Below are 21,895 nucleotides of genomic sequence, written 5' to 3'. Positions count from 1 at the left end.
CAGCCGCTGTGCTAAAATGGGAATCACATGTGTTTGTGCATATGGGGAGTGCTGGAAATTTACACTGTATGGGTTAGGAATGTCAGAGAAAACACAGCAAAACAAGTTTGGTCTCCTAGCAACTCACTGCTGGGGGAAGTACATTTCTTGGTTTTTAAAAAGTAGGCGTTTTGTGGTCTAACACTGTAACGCACACACAGTACTGTAATACATTTGAAAATGGGCTCGGACATTTGGGTCAATTACTCAACGTGAACTGAGTTTGCTGTTTCAGTCGCGCTTGTGACTTCCTTACCCCCGCTCCATCGCCGCAGCTTTTCCTACTTTTATAAAAGCCACGGGATCCACCCAAACTTGTTCAGAGGTCGAATGCTTCACCTCAGAACAAATGACAAGGGTCTCCAAATAACACCCCCGTCTAAATGAAAGCTTTTGTCCTGGTCGACACCAACTAGGATTGCGATCTGGCCATAACAGGGGCTGGAAAAACAGGACAAAATGCAACAATGAAGAGCCTGCTGTTTAATGGTGTGCGTCAATGGCATGCGATATGCAGGGCAACAGCAATGGGAGAGTGGCGACACAACGACGTGCTTTGTCTGTTGTGAGGCAAGCATCTCCGGCAGGAACTATTCGATTACGGAGCTGCAAAATGTTGCGGAATTTGAAGTAAAGGAGAATTCCATTTGATGTCAGGCCATCATATCTATTGTAACCACGTTCACTTTTCTTAAACAGAGGGTGGTCTGTCTTTATGGTACATGAATAACACAATCTGTGTCAATATGGAGTTAATATTTAACTTCTTAACGACATTTTGAGTCACTATTCCCATGGGAGGGAGATAGCCGTCATTCCTAATCAGATGATCAGTTGAACATTCATCAATCATAGATAAGACGGCAAATAATCGTTGAGGAGGAGCATCCTATAATTAGCATTGTGCAGATGCACCTTTTGGTAGACTCTTTTCTTCTTACAGAAGTACAGCATAGAGGTCTGAATAAATGTGATTGCATTCCAGGTAACAAAAGGGAAATATGTCGGTGTGCAAAAATCGAATATAATATATAACAATGTCACATCATTTCATTGTGAACAAACGTGTAAAAACGATTTCACCCGAAAGTCAAGGAAACTATCGAGACGCCTTACCCCGTTACCCTTTATATTTTAGTCGACTAAATAAATGTACTGTAGATTTAGACTCTTAGAATATTCACAAAACAAAATTTGGGACAAACAACTACGATGAAAACTTAATTACTAAGCACTACGTAAATGAACGCAGTTTTGCCCGTGGACGCCAGACTTTCATAAATTGGGAACGCACTTGTTTTTCTTTGATGGTATCACCATTTAAAGTTTGTCTCGGTGATTATTAATGGAAGATGAGATGAACTTAAAAAAAAAAAGAAGAGAAGGTGCAACTTCTTCTTCTCAGCCTGGGGGCAGCAGGCTCCGTTTGAGGGAACCTTTGGACCACTCCCCCCACAGAGTTGAGGATTCAGGATTTGCCTTGCGTGCAGCAGAGTCAACATGTCCTCATCTCCCGTCCAAAACTTCTTCGTCACCCATTTAATGCCGGAGAAATGTTACGCGCGGCTTTTCGTCAACTTCAACTTGCACGGTGAGGCCAACTGTCAACACATTGGAGCGCCTGATGGGGCCCACAAGTTGCCAAGTGTGCATAAATACTTTCATACTTGGAGGAGGGGCGTTCAAGTGCAGTTTGTGCTTTCCTTTTACGAGCGCTTTGTATGTTTTATTTTTATTTCCAGTGCCATGTTTGACTTTATTCCTCAACAAAATCATCGGATCGTGGATTCTTTTGGACATAGTTTTTGGTAAGACTATAGACCATTTTTGTCGCGGGCCATAGGGTACCTGCGATTTCCCTCAGAGGGCCGTTATGACTGCGAAACCATAAAAATCTTCAATCGCCTCATCATATTTACACACAAAATTTACGAACTAGTTTTGGAATCAGAAATCAAGGGTAATGGGTTTTTCAACTCTTGCTCATGTTTGGTCACACACAAATGCTTGCAGTATCTTAACATGATCATTTATGATATATGATTATTTGAAATTTCGCTGCAGATTTGAACAAGACTCATGGAAGTTGACACACAGGATTTGCCTTCGCGGGCCACCTAAAATCAAGTGGCGGGCCGGATCTGGCCCCCGGGCCTCGAGTTGGACACCGGTGCTATAGCCAATGATGCGATCGGTGTTGATTGATTGATTGATTGTGCGGCAGATGAGCTGATGTACACGTCACGTGATGCTGCTTCAAAGGCGTGAAAGTCATCATTCCCACTAAACCTCGCCGCACGCACAAACGCACCTTTCCCACCTTCGGATAGATACTTTTTTTTTTTTAAAGTTTGAATTTGCTCTTTTTAGGTCGCTCAGTGATACAAAGTGTAGCGGGGTTATCGACATGTCATTATTGCCTTAAAGCACAGGTGTCAAACCCAAGGCCCACGAGCCAGATCCGGGCCCTGTGCGTTACTTTACGCGGCCTCCGACCGCATGCCACAAATGATCTTCGACTTCTGTTCAAATTGCGTGCGTATTTGGGTTCCCACACAGAACATATTAGGTGAAGGACAAGAAACTGAACTGCCTTGCACTCTAGCTACACACGCCTAGTCTGTAAACAAACATAGTCAAGGTCAGCTTCTGGCCAGCAAAGGTCACAGCTATACAGTACATACAGTATCCGTCCCTCTGTTTTCTTTCGCTTAGCCGGGGTGGGGTCAAGGGTCCATCCGTCTACGTAAAGCTATGCCAAGCAATTATATACTATTTTTAGATCCATTAAAGAAAACAGCTAAGAGAGAAGGACGTCAAGGATTCTTTTAGGATTAGGGTTTGGCCAGCAGCCCTTTAGCGTATCCCACGAGAATAGAAGCCAAACAAGAGCAATCTGAACTAAGATGACCTTGGCACAGAGTAGAAAGTGGAGCAATTGGTGGAAAGCAACCAAGTGACAGTCGAGAGCACATTTCTTCTTCCCTTGCTTTGCCACGCAGTGTAAAAGGTAAGTAGCGCAATGCAGGCAAAATTGTATTTTTTTTTTTTTTTTTAGTATCTGCCCTGCCCTGGGCCAAAGATAAAACAAATATGTGCACTGTACACTTTACAGTCCATTATGTTGATGTTCTAGCAGTAATGAATCCTGTTATACGCACACAATAAATGTTAAGTCATGAGAATCATCATTTTCTTTTTTGCTGACCAAACAGTGGTGAATTGGGATTTTTGCTTTGGAATGTTTCAACCGGCCCCGAACCCACCGACGTTTCGTATTTGAGTTCACCGCCGCCCGCGGAGCTGAGCGTGACGCCCGTCTGCGTCGCGCCCGCAGCTCAGCTCCTGCAGCTGCTGCGGATTCTCTGGAGACGAAATGCGGAGGGCTCGTGTCCAGCTTCCGTCCTGCTGCAACTTTACGCCTCGTCTGGACCCGTCCTATTCGCCGCGGCCCGCGACTTCCCACTTTTGTAAGTCATTAACCACCAAGTGATGCATATCGATGATATCGTTACACCAAAATTGGTCCATCAGTAAATACGTAAGACCAGCACTTTTATTTGCTGGAATTAACCGTAATCTTGGCCCTCCGATGTCATTCAAAAAATGATCAAAATATTAGAAACAGCCCTGACAGTATTATGCAGTAGAGTTCTACACCACTGAAAAAAAAAAAAAAAAACCCACAATAATAAATATTCAACGGCGAACGAGCATTGTTGTCTCAGGAAAAGCAGAATTGATGATAAAGCGCTTGTTTATGATTGTGGCAGTTTGTCCAAGCTTCTCGAGTTTGACCTTTCGGCCGTGTGACTCTTAGCTTCCTGCAGAAGCGTGCTGCGGTATTTGCTAGTAGTAGCCTGCAGCCGAAGCAGTACATACTGTGTAATTATCCAGAACAACAACAAAAAAGATGTTTCACCTAGTTACAAGTTTGTTCATGTTTAAAGAACGCTGCTGCGACCTGACGGTTTGTCATTTCGCATCCCTTTTACAACAGCGCCTGGGGTGAAAGGCTTTTCTTGAGCATCCAGACGACGACGACGATTGTCTTCCTCATCCTGCATTATCGGGGAGACACCGTTAGAGGTGAGCAGAAACCCCTCCCGAGTCCTGCGTGTGTAAATCTATGTCTTGGGTATTCGAAAAGACATGCAAACCAGTCACATCGGTCAACACTTCGACTTTGTGACAAATGACGACAGTGTCTTGGAAGGTAAGCAATTGTCGCCAAAAGCGGTGATTCTCAAAGCGCCGTGCAAAGAATCGCTGAATTCAACGTTCTAATGGTGCAGGACAATTGTTAAGTACAGTTCAGTTGTGTTTAACATTTAAGTAAAATACATTCCCTTTTATCTACCATTTATATAGGAAACATTTGGAACTTTTACGAACAAGTCTTTCATTGAATCGCTATTTAAGTACAAGTTCTTTGTTTATTTCCTAAATTTAAGTGCTGTGTTCATGTTCAAACTGTGCATAATGTTACAATGGCTTACATTTTTTTCAGAATAAAACCTGTGCCTCGTTTTTGATGACAAACTGGGCCCATTATGCAACTGTAATTTAACGTTGGCCCTTAATATTTTGTGGCGGTTGTAAAAAGTTTGGGAATCAGCCGGGCCAAGCCAACAGACAACAAAGCACGAGCTCCACCTTGTGGCAGTGCTTACTTGTAGCCGGATTACGTGACCATTTTTAACCTCGACGTCTCGACGTCACACCCTCTCACCCCCTTTTTTTTTTTTTTTTTTTTTTTTGGGGGGGGGTTTGTTTTTGTTTATGTGACAGGAATTCTGTTTGTGTTGGCTTACGGTGGTTTAAAAGCATGCACCTGCGCCAGTCATGCGCAGACTCATGACTCATGCACCTGCGCCAGTCATCTCGGCAATGCAGTCTTCCAGTTTGGCAGCAATAATTGCAAGCAAGGTAATGAACGGCATGAGAAGTTTCATTTACAAAGTCAACTTATTCGAGTAGTGCGAAATGTATAATGAAAATGTGGCGTACTTCATTGGCTGTTTCCAGGCTCTGCAGGCAGGAAGTAACTTTAAAAAGGGCCACACGGGTCAGATGTCCTCCACGTCTGTTTTGCTGTCTTGCGCAGCCTCCCTGGGCCTCATGTTTGTTTCGCTGCAGGCATGTCCATAGGACGAAAACATCTTTTTGCACTTATCATCGCCGGCTGCCACTAATTAGGCGAATTGAACTTTGTTTTTGTAGGACACAGCTAAGTCTCTTGCAACCGCTAGCTACCTCGTGTCAGCCTGCTTCAGCTGCATCCTGCTGGCTCAGGTCCTCTGCTATGGGAGCAACAAAACTAGTCCAAAAAAAGAAGACTGAGCAAAGATGGAGGACAGAGAAAACCAGATTGAGTCCTGAAGAACAGGGAGAAAGCCCACACAAGCACAGCTGAGAGCTGGGCCCAAAACCTCAGAACTGTGCGGCAGACACGCCAACCTCTAGGTCACTGTTCTGCCGTATGAGGTTTACGATGAGAACAATTTCCAAACGTTGTCCATGTAGAAGAAGTGGAGATAGTCATGTATGTGGACGTTCACATTTAAGTACAAAAAAACAAAACGTTTTTGATTTATTTTGTGTGCCAGCCGATAAAGAAAACCTGACTTCTGGGAAACCCTTGTAAGTTTTCAGTTTGGGTTGATAAACAATACGTAGCTCATACATGAACTGTGTCTTACAGACGTCTTCTGTGTAATACATACAGGAGTGAGTTCTTTGTCCTGACCATTCGTTCATAAAAGTGCACATTTTTTAAAATGTGTGTATTTGTAAAGCATATATATATATATATATATATATATGTAAAGCTAAACATTCATGAGAGTGTCAGGTCAAAAGATGATTTATTTGCATTTCTTGTCCCCTGTCCACAAATAGTAGTTTCCCCAATCAAGACAGAGGAGTTGGCATCACATTCACATTCAATTGACATGTTGCTGCATGTAACAGCTATTTAGTGGTACAGTTAGAAGTCAAATGTGCTTAAAGCCAACACGACGCTAACTTCACAGTTGCTAATCTGATTTGATCTAAAAAATTGAAAATAAAAAGGCTAAGCAACAGCATAACAGGAATTTCCTTAATGTTTCATTATTCAGTAACGTCTGGAAAGGTGTGTTGGAAATCTAGCTACACGAATGCTAATTGCACACGTAAATTGTACAGTACATTACGAAGTCACCCAAAGAAAAAGGCTTCCAGATCACAAAAGGATGCACAGTATTATCAATGTATAAAAGTTCTGATACTGGTGTCAGATATTTAAAAAAACAAAAAAAAAGCAAATAGGTCAAGCCTTTGTTGTGAACATTAGTCATGGATTTTACAGTAAAAGAATAAATAAAAACCTTTTAACGATTTGCTGATGATAAAGCAGTTCATGATGGCACCTATGTCCGTGAAATGGGAGTTCAAAATTATCTTCACAAATATGAAATCTCTGGAGACGTAGTTGGAACTAGTGGGATTCTTTTTTTTTTTTTGCAGGCTTTGCTCGGTTGGCATAGAATGATATATAATGTTGGAGGTAGCACGCCACGAGTATGGCCATCCGCTCAATTTGAACAGTCGTGAGCCACATTTGATGCGGTCAGGGGCTGGCCATTGTACATAAAAGTGTGCAACATTTTTCACGCGACTGTGGTTCTTTTTAAATATGACCCTTCCTCTCAAGAGAAAGAAAAACCAGCCCTGGTTTTTCTTTAACCTCATCATATAAGTTACTCCTTTAATGAGAATTCCTTGAATCCTGTGGCTCGCAGCATCACGAATCACCATTTCCAACGTCCCGGTGTTATCTGAACGGCTGGTACAATTTGCGCAGTTCATCCCAAAAGAACAAGGAAAGAATGGTGTGAGGACCAATCCGGAAATAAGATGCTCCCAAACCTTTGTAGAGTCCCGTTAGGCCCTCCCTTTTCAGGGTCTTAGAAAAGCAGTCAGTAAAGCCTTTGTAAAGCAGCCCCTAAAAGGATGAAAAAGGAACTTTTAGCTCGGATACAAACTTGATCATTATATTGTATACGAAAGGCTAATGCTTTTTTCTGTTATTCATTTATTTGCAACTGTCAGTTAAATGCAGTCAATACATATTGACAAATGTCTTGCGGGGGGAGGTCAAATATAGAATACAATTTACGTAAAGTAGTGTCGGTGTGTTACAGAAGCGGGGCGTCACGTCAGCCGGTGTGCTCATTTGTGTTGGCGTGTTTTATTGTTCTCCCGGGATTTAATATAGAAACGGAAAAGTTCACCGACGATTGCGGCTCTCCTGCCCCACACGCGAGAGCAACACAGTGAATAAATACACTTTGAAAAGCTGATCGTTATCAACCTCAGATTTACATGGCAGACATGCGTGTCGCAAAATGTGGATGCAATATAACGTTGATATAGCACTCTGTGGATTCAAAATAAAAAAAACAACAACCTCCTAACCTTAGCAGGAACCTGACTTTTACTCAACCCAAATTAAGAATGCCGCCTTTAAGATTCTGCTCTTTGGCCACACGGCTGTTGACATGAGAACCGCTGAAGACGGCCACCGAGTGAACACAAGCCCCTCTTCTGTAATGATTCATTCATGCATTCCCGTTTCACACGCGGCCAGCGAGCGCTCACCTTGCCCCGCTGATCCACCGGCTGGTTGTAGAGCCGCGTGCTCACCACGTCGAAAGGCGTCATCGCCAGCGCCACCGCCACGCTGCTGATCATGCCGGCGCTCAGCGCCACCAACCAGCTGTCCTTTGCAAACACCTGAGGAGGATGAAAGAAAAAAAAAAAAAACCCGCTACATTCTAACAGAGTCCAGGAAAAAAAAAAAGACCTGAACTATGTCGACCAGGGCTGTGAAATGTTTTTATTTCATCGTAGGAAACCTCGTAGTTTGGGGTCACCGCCCAGGGGTCGGTTTTATTCGCCACGGGTGTAACAGTACAAACACAAAATACGGTTTGGTGCATACGTTACATTTTAGGTCAGGTTTGGATCGCGTTGGGTGCAGTAAGGGAATAAAATGCAAAACAAACTGCTTATGTTTTGTATAAACCGGAACACGTTCCAAATGAAACAACTTAAATCATCTGTTGTTTGTCCTTTTTTTTTTTTTTTTTTTTTTTTTAAAAAGTAATTAAGAATGCAGAGACGTGCAAAACTAAAAGTTTGAACAGTGTGAATTATTATGCTATAGAGACTAATAATAATAATAATTTGTCATTGCTTTGGCTCTATCTGAAGAGCCTGGGAGAAACTTTTCAAATGCTGTTGGGAGTTGCGTTTCTTTGTCAGCGAAAAAAAATAAAATGACAATTTTTTTTCGGCATCATGTCCGTGAGCCAGACGTTAAGCTCCACCGTGTTCGTTTACGGACGACGCGGATGGCAAAAGCGTGAGGCTTGTCCCTTACCTCCAGATGGCAAAAGCGTGAGGCTTGTCCCTTACCTCTGGTGGGAAAACACAAACCGCCCCATCACAGTACATCATTTGCCCTGCGTTTGGTTGTTAGCATTTTTTTTTTTAATGGCCAGTTCAAAACACAACTCAAGGAAAACGTGGCTAACTTTTGTGGGCCATACAAAAGGCCGTTGGAGCACCGGATCCGGCCCGCGGGCCTTGAGTTTGACACCTGCGATGTAGGCACTGCTATGCAACTCGCCAGTGCAGTGAATACTGTACTTCTATTATTAGTATCGATGCCCACTCACCCCCATTGACACGTTTTGCCTGTCTTCAAATGTTTAGCTGGACAGGAGGTGGAAACCCGCCGCACCATCCAAACTATTTGACCTTTGACCCAACAGCTTGAGTGAGCCGTTCTTGCTATATTCAAAAGAAATATAACCAAGCAGCGTGGTTAATGAATAGAAAGAAAAGGGTGTGTTTCTGTGAGGAAGACGACAGACAGCTCTGACTAGTTTGACCAGTTGCATGAGGGAGGGCGGAAAGGGGGAAGTGGTCTAACGACGCCCGTGTCATCGTCACTCTTTTGCTGCGCGCATTTTGTTTTGAGAAGCCGTTAAATTCGCGGCCTGGAAACTCTTGCTGTCCGAGTTATGTAAGCTCTGTGTTTTCAGCCTGGGGGGCCGCGAGGACACTGAGAGGTTTCACATTTCTGTTCCAGAAGGTTGCACTGCCTGCAGCTTCGTCCCCGTTACAAGAAGCGCTTCCACTGCAAATGATTGGACACTTGCACACCAACCGATATTTGAAAAGCCAAAACTGGCCGGCAAGTGGCCGTCACGTGTTCCAACCTGAAGATCGAGCACCAGCTCTTTGGCTGAGGAGAAGGTGGAGAGTTGAGACGCCGAGCCCACGCTGACCCTCGGTATGGCGGCGCTAGCGCCCCGCCACAGTCCTCGAACGCCGTGCTCCTTATAAATGGCCGCCAGCGCATGGCACGTTCCCTTTTGGGAGGAGGAACGGAAACGTCGGGACACATATTGAGATTCCGGACGGATTTCATTCTTCCGCGGTGGGTTTCCCAACCTTTATGGAGCTGAGGCTCATATTTGACGTTAGTGTAACCTTTTGTTACCTTTTTTGTTTGGTGGCGTACCACGACATTTTTGGCTCCATAAAGGTTAGGAAACATTGCGTATAATCTCCAGCATGTGTGGTACCTGGTGTTTGTGCTGGTGTCCCACCGCAATGGAGGCAGAAGACTGACTCTGCAAATGAGTCTTTACCTGTCGCACAGGTAAAATAGATACACAATTTCCTGGATTAATAGTTTAACATGTAAATACACCACAAACTATCACCCCCAAAATACTTCAATATCATTTCAAACTCATCTTACATTACCCTTAAAAATAAATGCCGATGATTTGAAGGTGGGCATGTGTGTGCACATACAGCGAAGGAACTCCCACTAACAACCCAGACTATATTTAGCTCTGCCTCGACATACAAAGATGTCTCTCAGTCGAGATGTACTACTTCCTCGGTGGGTTGTCACGACCGAAGCTTTTTACAATCCATTCTCCTATTGATTATTGATCAATTGTCCTAATTTTTACCCCTAACATATATTTTATTATCATTTATGAGGGACGGACTTCAATCCGTGGACCGCATATGTCGGCAGTGAGTATATGGTACAAATTTGGTGAATAGAAGCTGAGAGAGCAAAATGCTAAATGTTTAGAAATCGCGATTAGCATTAGCACACTAAAAAAAAAAAAAAAAAAAGCTAACTGCCATTGAGCTCATGCATACTTATCATGTTACATCAATATTGCACATACATTAACAGCGTCTTAAAATCACTTCCAGACGTTTTTGTGGCAAAATGTATCATTGGCGCAACACTGCTTCCGTCTGCAATAAACGTCCGTGTGAAAAAACGGATTCCGGCAGCGAAAACATGTTTCCGGGAGGAACTTTTCACTGAATTGGCCAGTCCCGCCATGATCACGTCAACTGTCTGAATTAAGGTGTTTTTTCAAACAATCTCATCGCCGAAATGAAATGAATTGGTCAAACGACACCCAGAAGCCCACGTGACGGCACGCTGAAGAGGCCTATTGCTACTTTCCTATTAACCGGGGATTTGGCGCCATCTGGTGGCGTCTCGGAGCGTTGCAGAAAGTGAGGGTAAACCGCAAATAGGTGAATCTGTGACTATGAAGGCGGGTGTTCCCTGTAAAGTCAGGTAGGTACGATCTCGAGTACATAATTGAATATTTGAAGAGCCTGAGGATGAGGATGAGGATGAGGACGCTACTGACCAAATAGACGGGACTGCCCATCACAGCTCCCGCCACACCCGCCGCCGCTCCAGCTGCGACGGTCTTGGGTCCGCTGACCCTTCCATCCGTGTGGATGTTAGCCCGAGGATTCGATGACGGCGTACGAGCCCAGTCGGACTCCGTTCATACAAAACTGATACCACAGTCCGGGCACGAGGCCTTTCTGCAAGCCGGCCACGCCGTCCACTTTGGCGATGGTGTAGAACGCGTGGAAGACATTACGGTAATAAACCCGATAGCTGCCCCGGCTCTTGAGCTCTCCTTGCAGCTGCATGCGAGTCTTGACCACCTCCAGCGGGTTGGTCACCAGGCACGCGCCGCACGCCGCCGCTCCGCTCAGCAGGAAGTCCATCATCATCATCATCATCATGTGACACCTACTTCTCTAGTGGACCGGGTTGCCCTTCATGCCGGGCGGCGACGGCGACGGCGGCGAGCTCTCCTCCCCTTCCAGTCTAAACACAGCCGAGAGAGACGTCATGGCCAACGGACGCGCATGCGCATCGCCATCACTCCGCGCGAGCTTGCTTCACGGACACCTCACCAAATCGTAATTCTTAGTAACACAAACCAAATGAAACGGAACATTCGGCGCTATGGTCCCCGACTGAGTTTATAATTCAGTCCCTCGTATGTCGACTCACACATTGCACGTTATAATTTACACACTAACCAAAAGATATTCCTTTTTTTTTTTTTTTTTTTTTACATCCGCAAAGTTATTTGACACCTGAAAACAACAACAGTTATTACGAAGCTGGAAATTGAATGTCAGACGGTAGTCACTCAAACGAATCCAATCAAAGTGGTATTACGTTCCTCACCGACCGGAAATCCAGCGCTCCTGTTCTTAGCCGGTAGCCAATGAAAACAGTCGGTTCGCGTATTGTTCAATGAGCCTCACTGCTATTGGTCGAGCGTCAGCTCGTTCAGACCGCTGCAAAATGATCAATTTCTATCATTAGGAAAGTTTCAGTAAAATTAACAGCGTGGTTTTTGTTTTATTCGATATAAAAAAATAGCAACATAACTCCCAAATACAAATATTAATACAAATATTGTTTAGGTGTTTAAGCACCAACGCGATGCCGTTCTGGACACCTGCAAACAACAACTGCCAAAATAAATGAATTGTTCAAACATGTGAAATCGGATTTGATTTTGTGTTAGCGGCATGAATGCACCCGCTGTGGCCATTCTCAGATGCGATAATAATTTCAGTCATTAAACGATGAGGGACTCTATTTTTGCCTTTTACAATGTAGATATTTACTGTTTTGTAAGTTGTAACAATAAAGCGAATCTTTAAGCGGTTTCTAAAATGTTGGGTCTTTGTCACTGAACTGGATTAAACGGGAATAGAGAATCTGGTTCACCATCATACACGCTTTAAATAGGGGTTGTGTTCATGTTTTCTGAACGGGCCTGTAATCAAGTTGAGGGGAAAATCAGCTAAAACTGGGCGGTATTATTTTTTTTTCTATTGAGATCTTTGAAGTCACATTCAGAATGTATTTGATTCGATCGGCCTACTTCATCTTACTTTATTATGAAGGTACTTCACAAGTAATTCTGCCTACATTTCAATGTAACCATACACCACTATAAAACAGTGATTATTAAAATGGAGTCATACCAAGCCGCCTCGTCTTCAGGAGGTCCGTTTTGGCTGTGACTCCAAATAAGTAAACGCGCATTCTACTCGTTACATTAATAGCTTCTGTCAAGTGGCCCGTGTAATCCCGGCCAGCAAACGAAGCACCGAACTGGATTTCAGGTGAACGGTAACGCTCCGGCTGATGTGCCTTCCCGTCACTACAGTGCGTGAGGCGAGGTGGAGACAGGCCACAAAGTAGACCTGCTGCATCTTTACTTCCTGTGGTTGATGGAGGAACAAGGGGCAACGCAAATAATCATAAGTTGGTCATCGTTTGACTCTGCGGCAGCGAGTTAAGGTGAGTGCCACTCAATATTCGTCGACATGGATGTGAACTATTGAGGGGAATAAAGGGATTCAATATTTGACGGGCGACATTGCTGCCGAATCTTTCATGAGAAATAAGATTGAATCATTGGAAATGTAATCCCGAAACTCTTCAATTAAACACAAATATGTTGTGCGTGACTTAGCATTACAAATAAAAGAATTTAGCATATGTAAAGAGGCACCGTCAAGAATTTGCACGCAAAAACTCTCACTTGTGCTCCTCTACGTAAATACCGCAAATGGAGAATACGATTTTCTAAGGCCTCTGAGAATCGTCATCACTTTCACCTAAAAGCCACAAAGAATGACTGCATGGATAGTGCATGAAAAGTATATACAGTTCCAGTGGTACGTTGCTTTACATTTGATGGATATTGTTTGCGTCGTCATAAAATGCACGCACATTGATACGGAATGGATGATAGGATTAGATTGGTTCAAAAGGTAAATCCAAGAATGTGGGTTAATTACCGCTGAGGCGAATCATCTGTAAATCTCAAGTATCAACAGTCAGCGTTAATTGGATTATGCGGAAAGGGGGAAGCACCTGCAGTATCACTTGCCACAAGTCTTAAATAAAGAAGCCGCTTTTCCGGTTCTATTTTGTTGCTGGGGGAACAATATGACAAACTGTCTCAATTGGGAATACGTGCACAGTGAAGGAAGATCAATAAAACCATACTCTCGGCGGATTTAGTCTTTGAACAGCAGAGTGCAGCACGGCGCCAGTTACTGTTCAGAAAAATCCAGTGAGAGCTGATTGCCGATGACATGCAGTTCACTCACTGGCCTTAGCAACATGTGCTACAGCTGCACAAACGAAAGCGATCCAATGCAAAAGATCAAAAATCTGCCGTTACAAAGATACTATTGCTCAGTTTTCAATGCCGATGGGGAATGCAGTTTACAATTATTATGGTGGTTGTCGTTCCCCGTGGTGCGCAACTGTACTGCATTACACTGAGATTTTCTGTGGTCTTAGATACGTTGTTTAGCATGATATGGGTAAAATATTAATAGCAATACCGTTTTACACCACTGCCCATTACGGCCCCAAGCGGAAAACTGCGATACTGAGTCGTAACTAACAGGAACAGGAGCAGGACAAAGCAAAGCTCCTCAATAGTGAAAATGGAAAAGTGAGACTACAGCATGATTAGCGCTTACATTCAACTCCATCTCAGTTCACGCAGTCACACGTGCACGCAGTATAATTGGGTTGTTGGGCTTCTTCATCCTTCTTGTTCGTTGCAGACAAAAATCGAGTAATCATGGACATCGGCGGTTTGGAGACAGTGGTGGCCAACCCGGCGTACGTGTCGGCCCGAGGAAGCGTGGATGGCGCGGCGGCGGCCACCCTGCGGGACAAGAAGATGCGGGCCAGGCTGAAACTACCACACATCAGAGACTGTGAACACACCAAAGCGTCAGTGGGCGAGACCTTCGACAGCATGTGCGTCAAAGAGCCCGTCGGCAAGCGGCTCTTCCAGCAGTTTCTGGAGAGCGAGGCCACCCGCAAAACCGCCGGAGAGCTGTGGAAGGACATCGAAGACTACGTCATCTGCCAAGAAAAGGACAGAGTCCAGAAGGCTCAAAAAATGGTCAATAAATACTACGAGTCGGCGTCAAAGAACTTCTGCAGCTTCCTGGAAGAGAAGGCTGTCACCCGAGTGAAGGAGGACTTCAAAAATGTCCACGGTGACTTATTCAAAGAGAGCGAGAAACAGCTCCTCAAACACCTGGAGACAAAGGCCGTGGACGGCTTTAAGCTGAGCATGTACTTCCTGCGTTACGTTCAGTTCAAGTGGTTGGAGGCGCAACCCGTTGACGAGGAGTGGTTCATGGACTTCAGGGTCCTTGGCAAGGGCGGTTTCGGCGAAGTGTACGCTTGTCAGGCTAAGGCCACGGGTAAAATGTACGCCAATAAAAAACTGGATAAGAAGAGGCTGAAGAAACGCAAAGGCTACGAGGTAAAGCACTGATGTACACGGGAGGCCGAGACGAACTTCATAGCTCATAAGAAAACAAGAAATAAGAGAGTCCATTCCCAGGCCCGAGCGCAGAGGTTTACGTTCTACTATGACGGCTGAGTGCAAAGAAGCTTGCGACTCTTTTAAAGACGCCTCAGCGTCGTGCCATTGAAGGATTATGATACTGTAGAGAAACACTGCAAAGGTTCTTCTACTTACTAGCCCGTTGAGTATTACTGTTCGAAAAGGCAGATGTTCATTCTCCCAGCAAGTGAGTGATTCGACTTAAAAGTAGTTGCCAACAGGAAACCGTTGTGAACATTGAGTCGCTACTCAATCACAAGGGAAGAAAACCCAGCTATGTGAACCACTATACTGCTAATGGCTCTCCTCAAAAGATGTCCAAAACCATTTCTGCAGGTGTGCAGGGTGACAATGTTCGTTCTTCCTTTTCTCCATTCTAATGGTGTTCTTACTTTTCCATGTCTAGGGCGCGATTGTGGAGAAGCGCGTCCTTGCCAAAGTCCACCGTCGCTTCATTGTGTCGCTGGCGTACGCCTTCCAGACCAAGACTGACCTCTGCCTGGTTATGACTATCATGAATGGTGGGGATCTCAGGTGCTTCATTCAAACACTGACCACAGCCCTATACATACACACACACACACATGATTCCAAAATCATTTCATGTCACTTTTTTGGCACCTGCACATATTGCACATGCCAGAAACAGCTAGCGAGTCTCCACTAAAGCTAACACGCATGTTTTGGGGCTGTCGGAAGAAGCCGGAGAAGATGAAGAAGACCCATGCAAGCATAGGGAAAACACGCAACTCTATGGTATACCAGTAACGGACTAGGAGGGAGACGTGTTCATCGTGATGCCCCCACTTCGCTCACGTCTGCTAATTAGTTCAAGGATAGATAAACCCTGCAGCTAATATACACACTAGGCCGTCGAGTGCGTCACACTTTAAGTCAGACAGTAAGAGTACTTAAGAGGCTAAAGACGTCTTTGTAGCAATATTCATTTAGTTGACGGCATCGCTGCATAACGTGCTCCGTCCTCCCTTAGGTTTCATACGTACAACGTGGATGAAGAAAATCCTGGTTTCACTGAGAAGAGAGCGTCTTTCTACACAGCGCAGATCATCTGTGGGCTGGAACACCTTCACCAGCACAGGATCATCTACAGAGACCTGAAGCCGGAGAACGTGCTGCTAGATGATGCAGGTTAAATATTACCCATGTTCTTCTTTCATTTCAACCAAAGACAGTTGCTTAAACAAAACAAACAAACAAACAAAAAAACAATCTGTGGCCCTCACGACAATGACCTAACATTTTGGGTTCAATGCACAAACTTCCTAAAGTCCACACCATCAGAAACAGAAACAGTGATGATGTCTTGCACAAAGGCACCTTGTCGGAAGTCGGGAAACAGACTAGCATCTCTCCGACAATAAGGTCCCATTTGTATTCTTGTCCGCAATAGGACCTGTTGCGAAGGACAATGTATCCCCCGTAGGACAAATTGTTAACTTTACCGAAACATTCAACTGAACACGACAAGGGGCTGCACCTATCGAATGTCTATTGATTATTGTACTGATTATCCCACCGATTAATCGAGTAAAAACAAACAAAAAAAGTTTTTTTTCAAATGTAAAATGATAGCAAACTCTGGACATTTGGTCTTTTACGCACTCTTTCCTCGCGGCAACTTTGGTCTACACGGAGTCGACAGTTACCTTAGCCCGTGTGGAAAAATGAACACTGTGAAACTTTCAGGTCGAGATTTTGCGTTGACATTTTTTTTTTTTTTTTTTTTTTTTTTGGTAATCAAATTATTCGAGTTATTCCATTAATCGTTTCAGCCCTGAACTCAACATGATAAAAAAAAACAGGTGTCTTCAGGATACACGTGTCGTACCTTTGAGGGTACTACAGTACAGTCGCCATAAAGACACAACAACGGGGTTCCTCTTTTTTGAAGAGAGGAATTACTGATGCGGAATACAAAACGCTGCCTCACAGCTTTAATGAGACACCGCAAAAAGGTTCAAACTTTGGAAAATGTACTTGGATTCTAATAGCAATACCCGCTGGTAATTTATCCGACACCTGCATATGTGGCACAAATGTAATCCTGCGTGTTATCACTCAGGACACGTCCGCCTGTCAGATTTGGGCCTGGCTGTCGAGCTTCCACCGGGAAAAGACAAAACGTCTGGTTATGCAGGAACTCCAGGTAAGTGGAAAAAGTCTCTCGTAAACTGTAACGTCCTGTTTGTGAGCCTTCACCATGCCATTAAATGGTTGAATAGGTTTCATGGCTCCAGAGCTGCTCCAGAAAAAGGAATACGACTACTCGGTGGATTATTTCACTCTGGGAGTGACTCTGTTTGAGATGATCGCAGCCAAAGGACCCTTCAGAGGACGAGGAGAGAAGGTAGAGGACACAGCCGAGAGATGGATCAGGAGCCTTTGACATTGAAAAGCTATCAAATGATTTGCTCATTGGGCCTTTCTTCAGGTGGAGAATGACGAGGTGGCGCGCAGAATTTTGAACGATCCGGTGCCGTACACGGCCAACTTCAGCGAAGAATGTAAAGCTATTTGTGAAGGCTTGATGGAAAAGGATCCAGGGAAACGCCTCGGGTTCAGGAACAACGAGTGCGCTGAGCTCTAGAGCCAAGCCTTCTTCAAGGAGATCAATTGGGGACGTCTCGAGGCTGGTGAGCTCTCGCACAAAATTGTCCACACACTTCAGGTCTGCACTGTAAACGTCAACATGTTTACCTTATCTGTGAAGATAAACTGATTAAGGTCAGCTCACTGAAACTCTATCAACTGTTGAAGGTTTGATTTAAAGTGAAAGCGTGAACACTCAGCGTATAAAGTCAGTGGCCACAACATTAGGGACACCTGAACAATCGAATGCTTGCAATTATTTCTGCCTTTATAAAGATACAAATGCTTACTGTTGATTGACACCGTAGCAGAGGTATTATTTCAAAATGTGTTTATGATTGTACAATCTACAATGTAGAATGGCACTGCACTGCATACCGAGAGGTGTTTGGAATATTTTGCTCCGCTTCATTGAGCTAAAGTTCCAGCCTAAAGAGCACGCGTGTTACTGACGCACGCTTCTAATATTTCCATAATAATAAACACTCGGTGACAGTTTCAGACAAGAGTGAGCATTACATTTCTATTTCTGAAGGAGTGGTGCGCTCTGTTCTTGAATCCATCCAACTGCGCATTTACATTATCAAGAGTCCTATAATATCAGTTGAAGTAATGTTGGCATTTTTCCTAAAATTAATTTCTAAAAATGTATTGGAAATTCAAAATGTGTATATTTTCTACCCATTCATTTCATTAAATGATTGGTTGATAAATGTATTATAATACAATATTTGTATTTTTTTTTTTTTTTTTACATATTCACTTTGCATTTATATTCTTAAACAATTGATTCATTAATTAAACTAATTTAAAAAAAAAACAATTACAAAATAATGAGAATAATTGTAACTTTTTTTTTTTTTACCTGATCTTAAAATTATAATCAAGGTGGCCCTTGAGTATAAAAGTTTTCCCATTGTGCTGGTGCACCCAATCAACTCAAGTCAATTTTATTCATAGAGCACTTTTAACAACTAAATCACAGCTGAAACAAAGTGCTGTGTGAATAAATAAAATCGAACACAAAACATGAGAAAACTGAACATACCAAGTGTTTATTGAGTGTAAAATGCATTTGAACAGATACAGGAGCTCAGTGTTTCCTAACCTTTATTGAGCCAAGGAATCCATTTTACCATCTCACGGCACACCACCAAACAAAATGTCACAAAGCGAATCGATATTGACACGGTGATGACCTTGTCTCAGTTTACTCACAAACGGACGAAGTGTGCATGCAATCTGGGCCCAAAGCTGATATACTCGCAGGAAGCCATGACTTATTCCACCGTATGAGCGGCAACGGGTGAAGCCACAGCTGTACCTTATGCCATGCAGCGGAAGAGCATTTTGTTGTTCTGCCAGTCACTATACATCACTGGCATAGATGAACAAAGAGATATTTGTAATTAATTTTTGGTTGTTGTTCATTTTGGTAAATAAGAGTGTCTAAATATCGAAAACATCTGTCATTATAACGCAGTGCAGTTCTACAACTGTAAACAACAACAACAAAAAACATGAATAAATTACTGCATCACTATTATTTAAATCTGCTCATTAATATCCTTGTAAAGATGTTTTGGTTTTTTTTAAATTTAAATATTGCATTGGTTCTCATTAGACTGTGGATGTGTACCCAATCAAATGTCCAGTGAGTGTAGAATGGCAATATTGTAGGTCTATTTAACTATAGTGATACTGTATAGATGTATAACTATGTATACCATTATATAAAATGATGGTTAAAAAAAGGTTTAATGAGCAAAAACGTGTAATTATGCATTTCAGTGTAATATGAAATTCAAGTGTGTACTGTGTGCAGTATGAACCTTTTAAGCAGTATGTATTTAACATAAGTATGATGCATAACTAATGCTTCTATCAGATAGTAGCGCAATGAATACAACAATAAGTGTTGCTCTTCACTGTTACTGTAAGCGTGCGGTTGTTTTTGTGCACGAGGAGCGGGCCTGCAACGGAGGATTACAAATCAGCATGAGAGAATGCACGTCACGTGGAAATCTGATACAGGCCAACATTAGCATATTCCCTTTGACTTTGTACAATGGATTCACAGTCAGATCTCGGCCGTCGTCAACTGTTCTGGACACTCGCGTGTGCAAATTAGTGATGCACTTCCTTGTTTCCGCCGGTCTTCAAATCACATTTGTGCACACCCGAGTGGCATAAAAAGTTGCAGTCACAGCAATGAATCACACAGATTTATTACACCGCGTACCGAGGCCGTGACCTCACCGAAACTCTTGTTACACGCTCAAATAATGACTGTTCCAAGGTATACACGCTATTTAAATATCGCTTGACTGCGAGTGCACTCAAAGCGCACCTTTTGCATACAATACTTGTCACGGACTGTATGCAGCTTTATTCTAATTCGATTGTACAAAGGACAGTTTCACAACAAAGACAGTGAACTAACTCATCAATACCAGGGACAAATGAGACTGCAGAGCAGAGACATGTTTTAAATGTCTCGTTGCTATTTTAATCAAAATACTCACCTGTGCAGCAGGGGTGGGCAAACATTTGTGCACTAAGAGGGCCACATTTGATTTTAGAAACAGACAGATGGGCCAGGCCTTTCATGGATGAGGTAAAATACCAAAAAAATAAAATAAAATCAAACATATATTTTAAATATGCAAACAATGCATTTATAAACTGTACAAATATTTATGTGTGTTATGTTTATTTGTAAGTCCGATGGCCTAGTGGTATTTTCGCCCGACGTCCGTGCAGGCTGTGTGGATTCCGCGGCCGCTCAGCGATGGCGTGAATGCGAGTGCCAATGGTGATTGATTGGCGACCAATTCAGGGCGCATTCTGCCTTTTGCATGAAGTCGGACGGGATGGGCCGCCTTGAGCAGGACAAGCTCGGCTGAAAACGGATGTATGTTTTTCATTTATTTCATATATTAAAACAATCACATTATTTTGAGTAAAACGGGAATTCATTCTCATTTCAAATTCATGTAAAGTTAATTCATTTTTAAATCATTAGCTAATAATTCAGTTAACTATGTAAAACTGTTATGTAATACATATGTAAAATTGTTTATTTTAAAAATATATATAATCATTTACAACCCCAATTACAATGAAGTTGGCACATTGTGTTAAATGAAACGCAAAGTCATGTTCGACCTATATTTAATTGAATACACTACAAAAACAAGATATTTAATGTTCAAACTGATCAACTTGATTGTTTTGAGCAAATAATCATGAACATAGAATTTTATGGCTGCCACACGTTCCAAAAAAGCTGGGACAGGGTCATGTTTACCGCGGTGTTACATCACCTTTTCTTTTAACAACATTCAATCAACGTTTGGGAACTGAGGACACCAATTGTTGAAGCTTTGTAGGTGGAATTCTTTCCCATTCTTGCTCGATGTACAGCTTCAGCTGTTCAACAGTCCGACGTCTCCGCTGTCGTATTTGAGGCTTCATAATGCGCCACACATTTTCAATGGGAGACAGGTCTGGACTGCAGGCAGGCCAGTCTCGTACCCGCACTCTTTTACGACGAAGCCACGCTGTGGTAACACTTGCAGAATGTGGTTTGGCATTGTCTTGCTGAAATAAGCAGGGGCGTCCATGAAAAAGAAGTTGCTTGGATGGCAGCGTATGTTTCTCCAAAACCTGTATGTACCTTTCAGCATGAATGGCGCCTTCACAGATGTGTGAGTTACCCGTGCCATTGGCACTAACACAGCCCCATACCATCACAGATGCTGGCTTTTCAACTTTGCGTCCATCACAGTCCAGGTGGTTCTTTTCCTCGTTGGCCCGGAGGACACGACGTCCACAATTTCCAAAACCAATTTGAAATGTGGACTCGTCGGACCACAGAACACTTTTCCACTTTGCATCGGTCCATCTTAGATGAGCTGGGGCCCAGAGAAGCCGGCGGGGTTTCTGGGTGTTGTTGATAAATGCCTTCTGCTTTGCATAGTAGAGTTTCAAGTTGCACTTACGGATGTAGCGCCGAACTGTATTTACTGACATTGGTTTTCGGAAGTGTTCCTGAGCGCATGTGGTGATATCCTTTACACATCGAAGACGGTTTTTGATGCGGTGCCGCCTGAGGGATCGAAGGTCACGGCCATTCGATGTTGGTTTTCGGCCTTGCCGCTTACATGCAGTGATTTCCCCAGATTCTCGGAACCTTTTGATGATATTATGGACCGTAGATGATGAAATCCCTCAATTCCTTGCAAGCTCCTTTTCTACCCAATCACGGCACCCGCCTGCTCCCAATTAGCCGGCTCACCGGTGGGATGTTCCAAACAGGTGTTTGATGAGCATTCCCCAACTTTCTCAGTCTTTTTTTAAATGTGTTGCAGCCATCAAATTCCAAGTTAATGGTTATTTGCTAAAAACAATAAACTTTATCAGTTTGAACA

The 21,895-nt window shown here is 43.4% G+C and overlaps 3 protein-coding genes across 3 annotated transcripts; 2 read left to right on the top strand and 1 right to left on the bottom strand.

The window, feature by feature from the left end:
* The first annotated feature begins 1,445 nt into the window (after window positions 1-1,445).
* LOC133416243 (mannose-P-dolichol utilization defect 1 protein-like) lies at window positions 1,446-6,523 on the top strand. The gene is given in 7 exon segments (XM_061703019.1): window positions 1,446-1,630; window positions 1,782-1,847; window positions 3,377-3,509; window positions 4,040-4,128; window positions 4,831-4,880; window positions 4,882-4,968; window positions 5,068-6,523. Coding segments are annotated over 7 exon segments (639 nt in total). The 5' UTR covers window positions 1,446-1,539; the 3' UTR covers window positions 5,191-6,523.
* slc25a35 (solute carrier family 25 member 35) lies at window positions 5,889-11,450 on the bottom strand. Its single transcript, XM_061703017.1, is given in 6 exon segments — window positions 5,889-7,027; window positions 7,684-7,818; window positions 9,312-9,464; window positions 9,681-9,746; window positions 10,791-10,889; window positions 10,891-11,450. Coding segments are annotated over 6 exon segments (915 nt in total). The 5' UTR covers window positions 11,182-11,450; the 3' UTR covers window positions 5,889-6,856.
* Window positions 11,451-12,521: 1,071 nt separating this feature from the next.
* grk1b (G protein-coupled receptor kinase 1 b) lies at window positions 12,522-20,303 on the top strand. The gene is given in 8 exon segments (XM_061702966.1): window positions 12,522-12,766; window positions 14,053-14,768; window positions 15,259-15,386; window positions 15,844-16,001; window positions 16,936-17,019; window positions 17,096-17,220; window positions 17,305-17,506; window positions 20,226-20,303. Coding segments are annotated over 7 exon segments (1,452 nt in total). The 5' UTR covers window positions 12,522-12,766; window positions 14,053-14,069; the 3' UTR covers window positions 20,282-20,303.
* The last annotated feature ends 1,592 nt before the right edge of the window (window positions 20,304-21,895 follow it).

This window comes from Phycodurus eques, chromosome 17 (assembly GCF_024500275.1).
Source record: "Phycodurus eques isolate BA_2022a chromosome 17, UOR_Pequ_1.1, whole genome shotgun sequence".
NCBI classification, from domain to species: Eukaryota; Metazoa; Chordata; class Actinopteri; order Syngnathiformes; family Syngnathidae; genus Phycodurus; species Phycodurus eques.
This window is presented reverse-complemented; position numbering and strand designations above follow the sequence as displayed.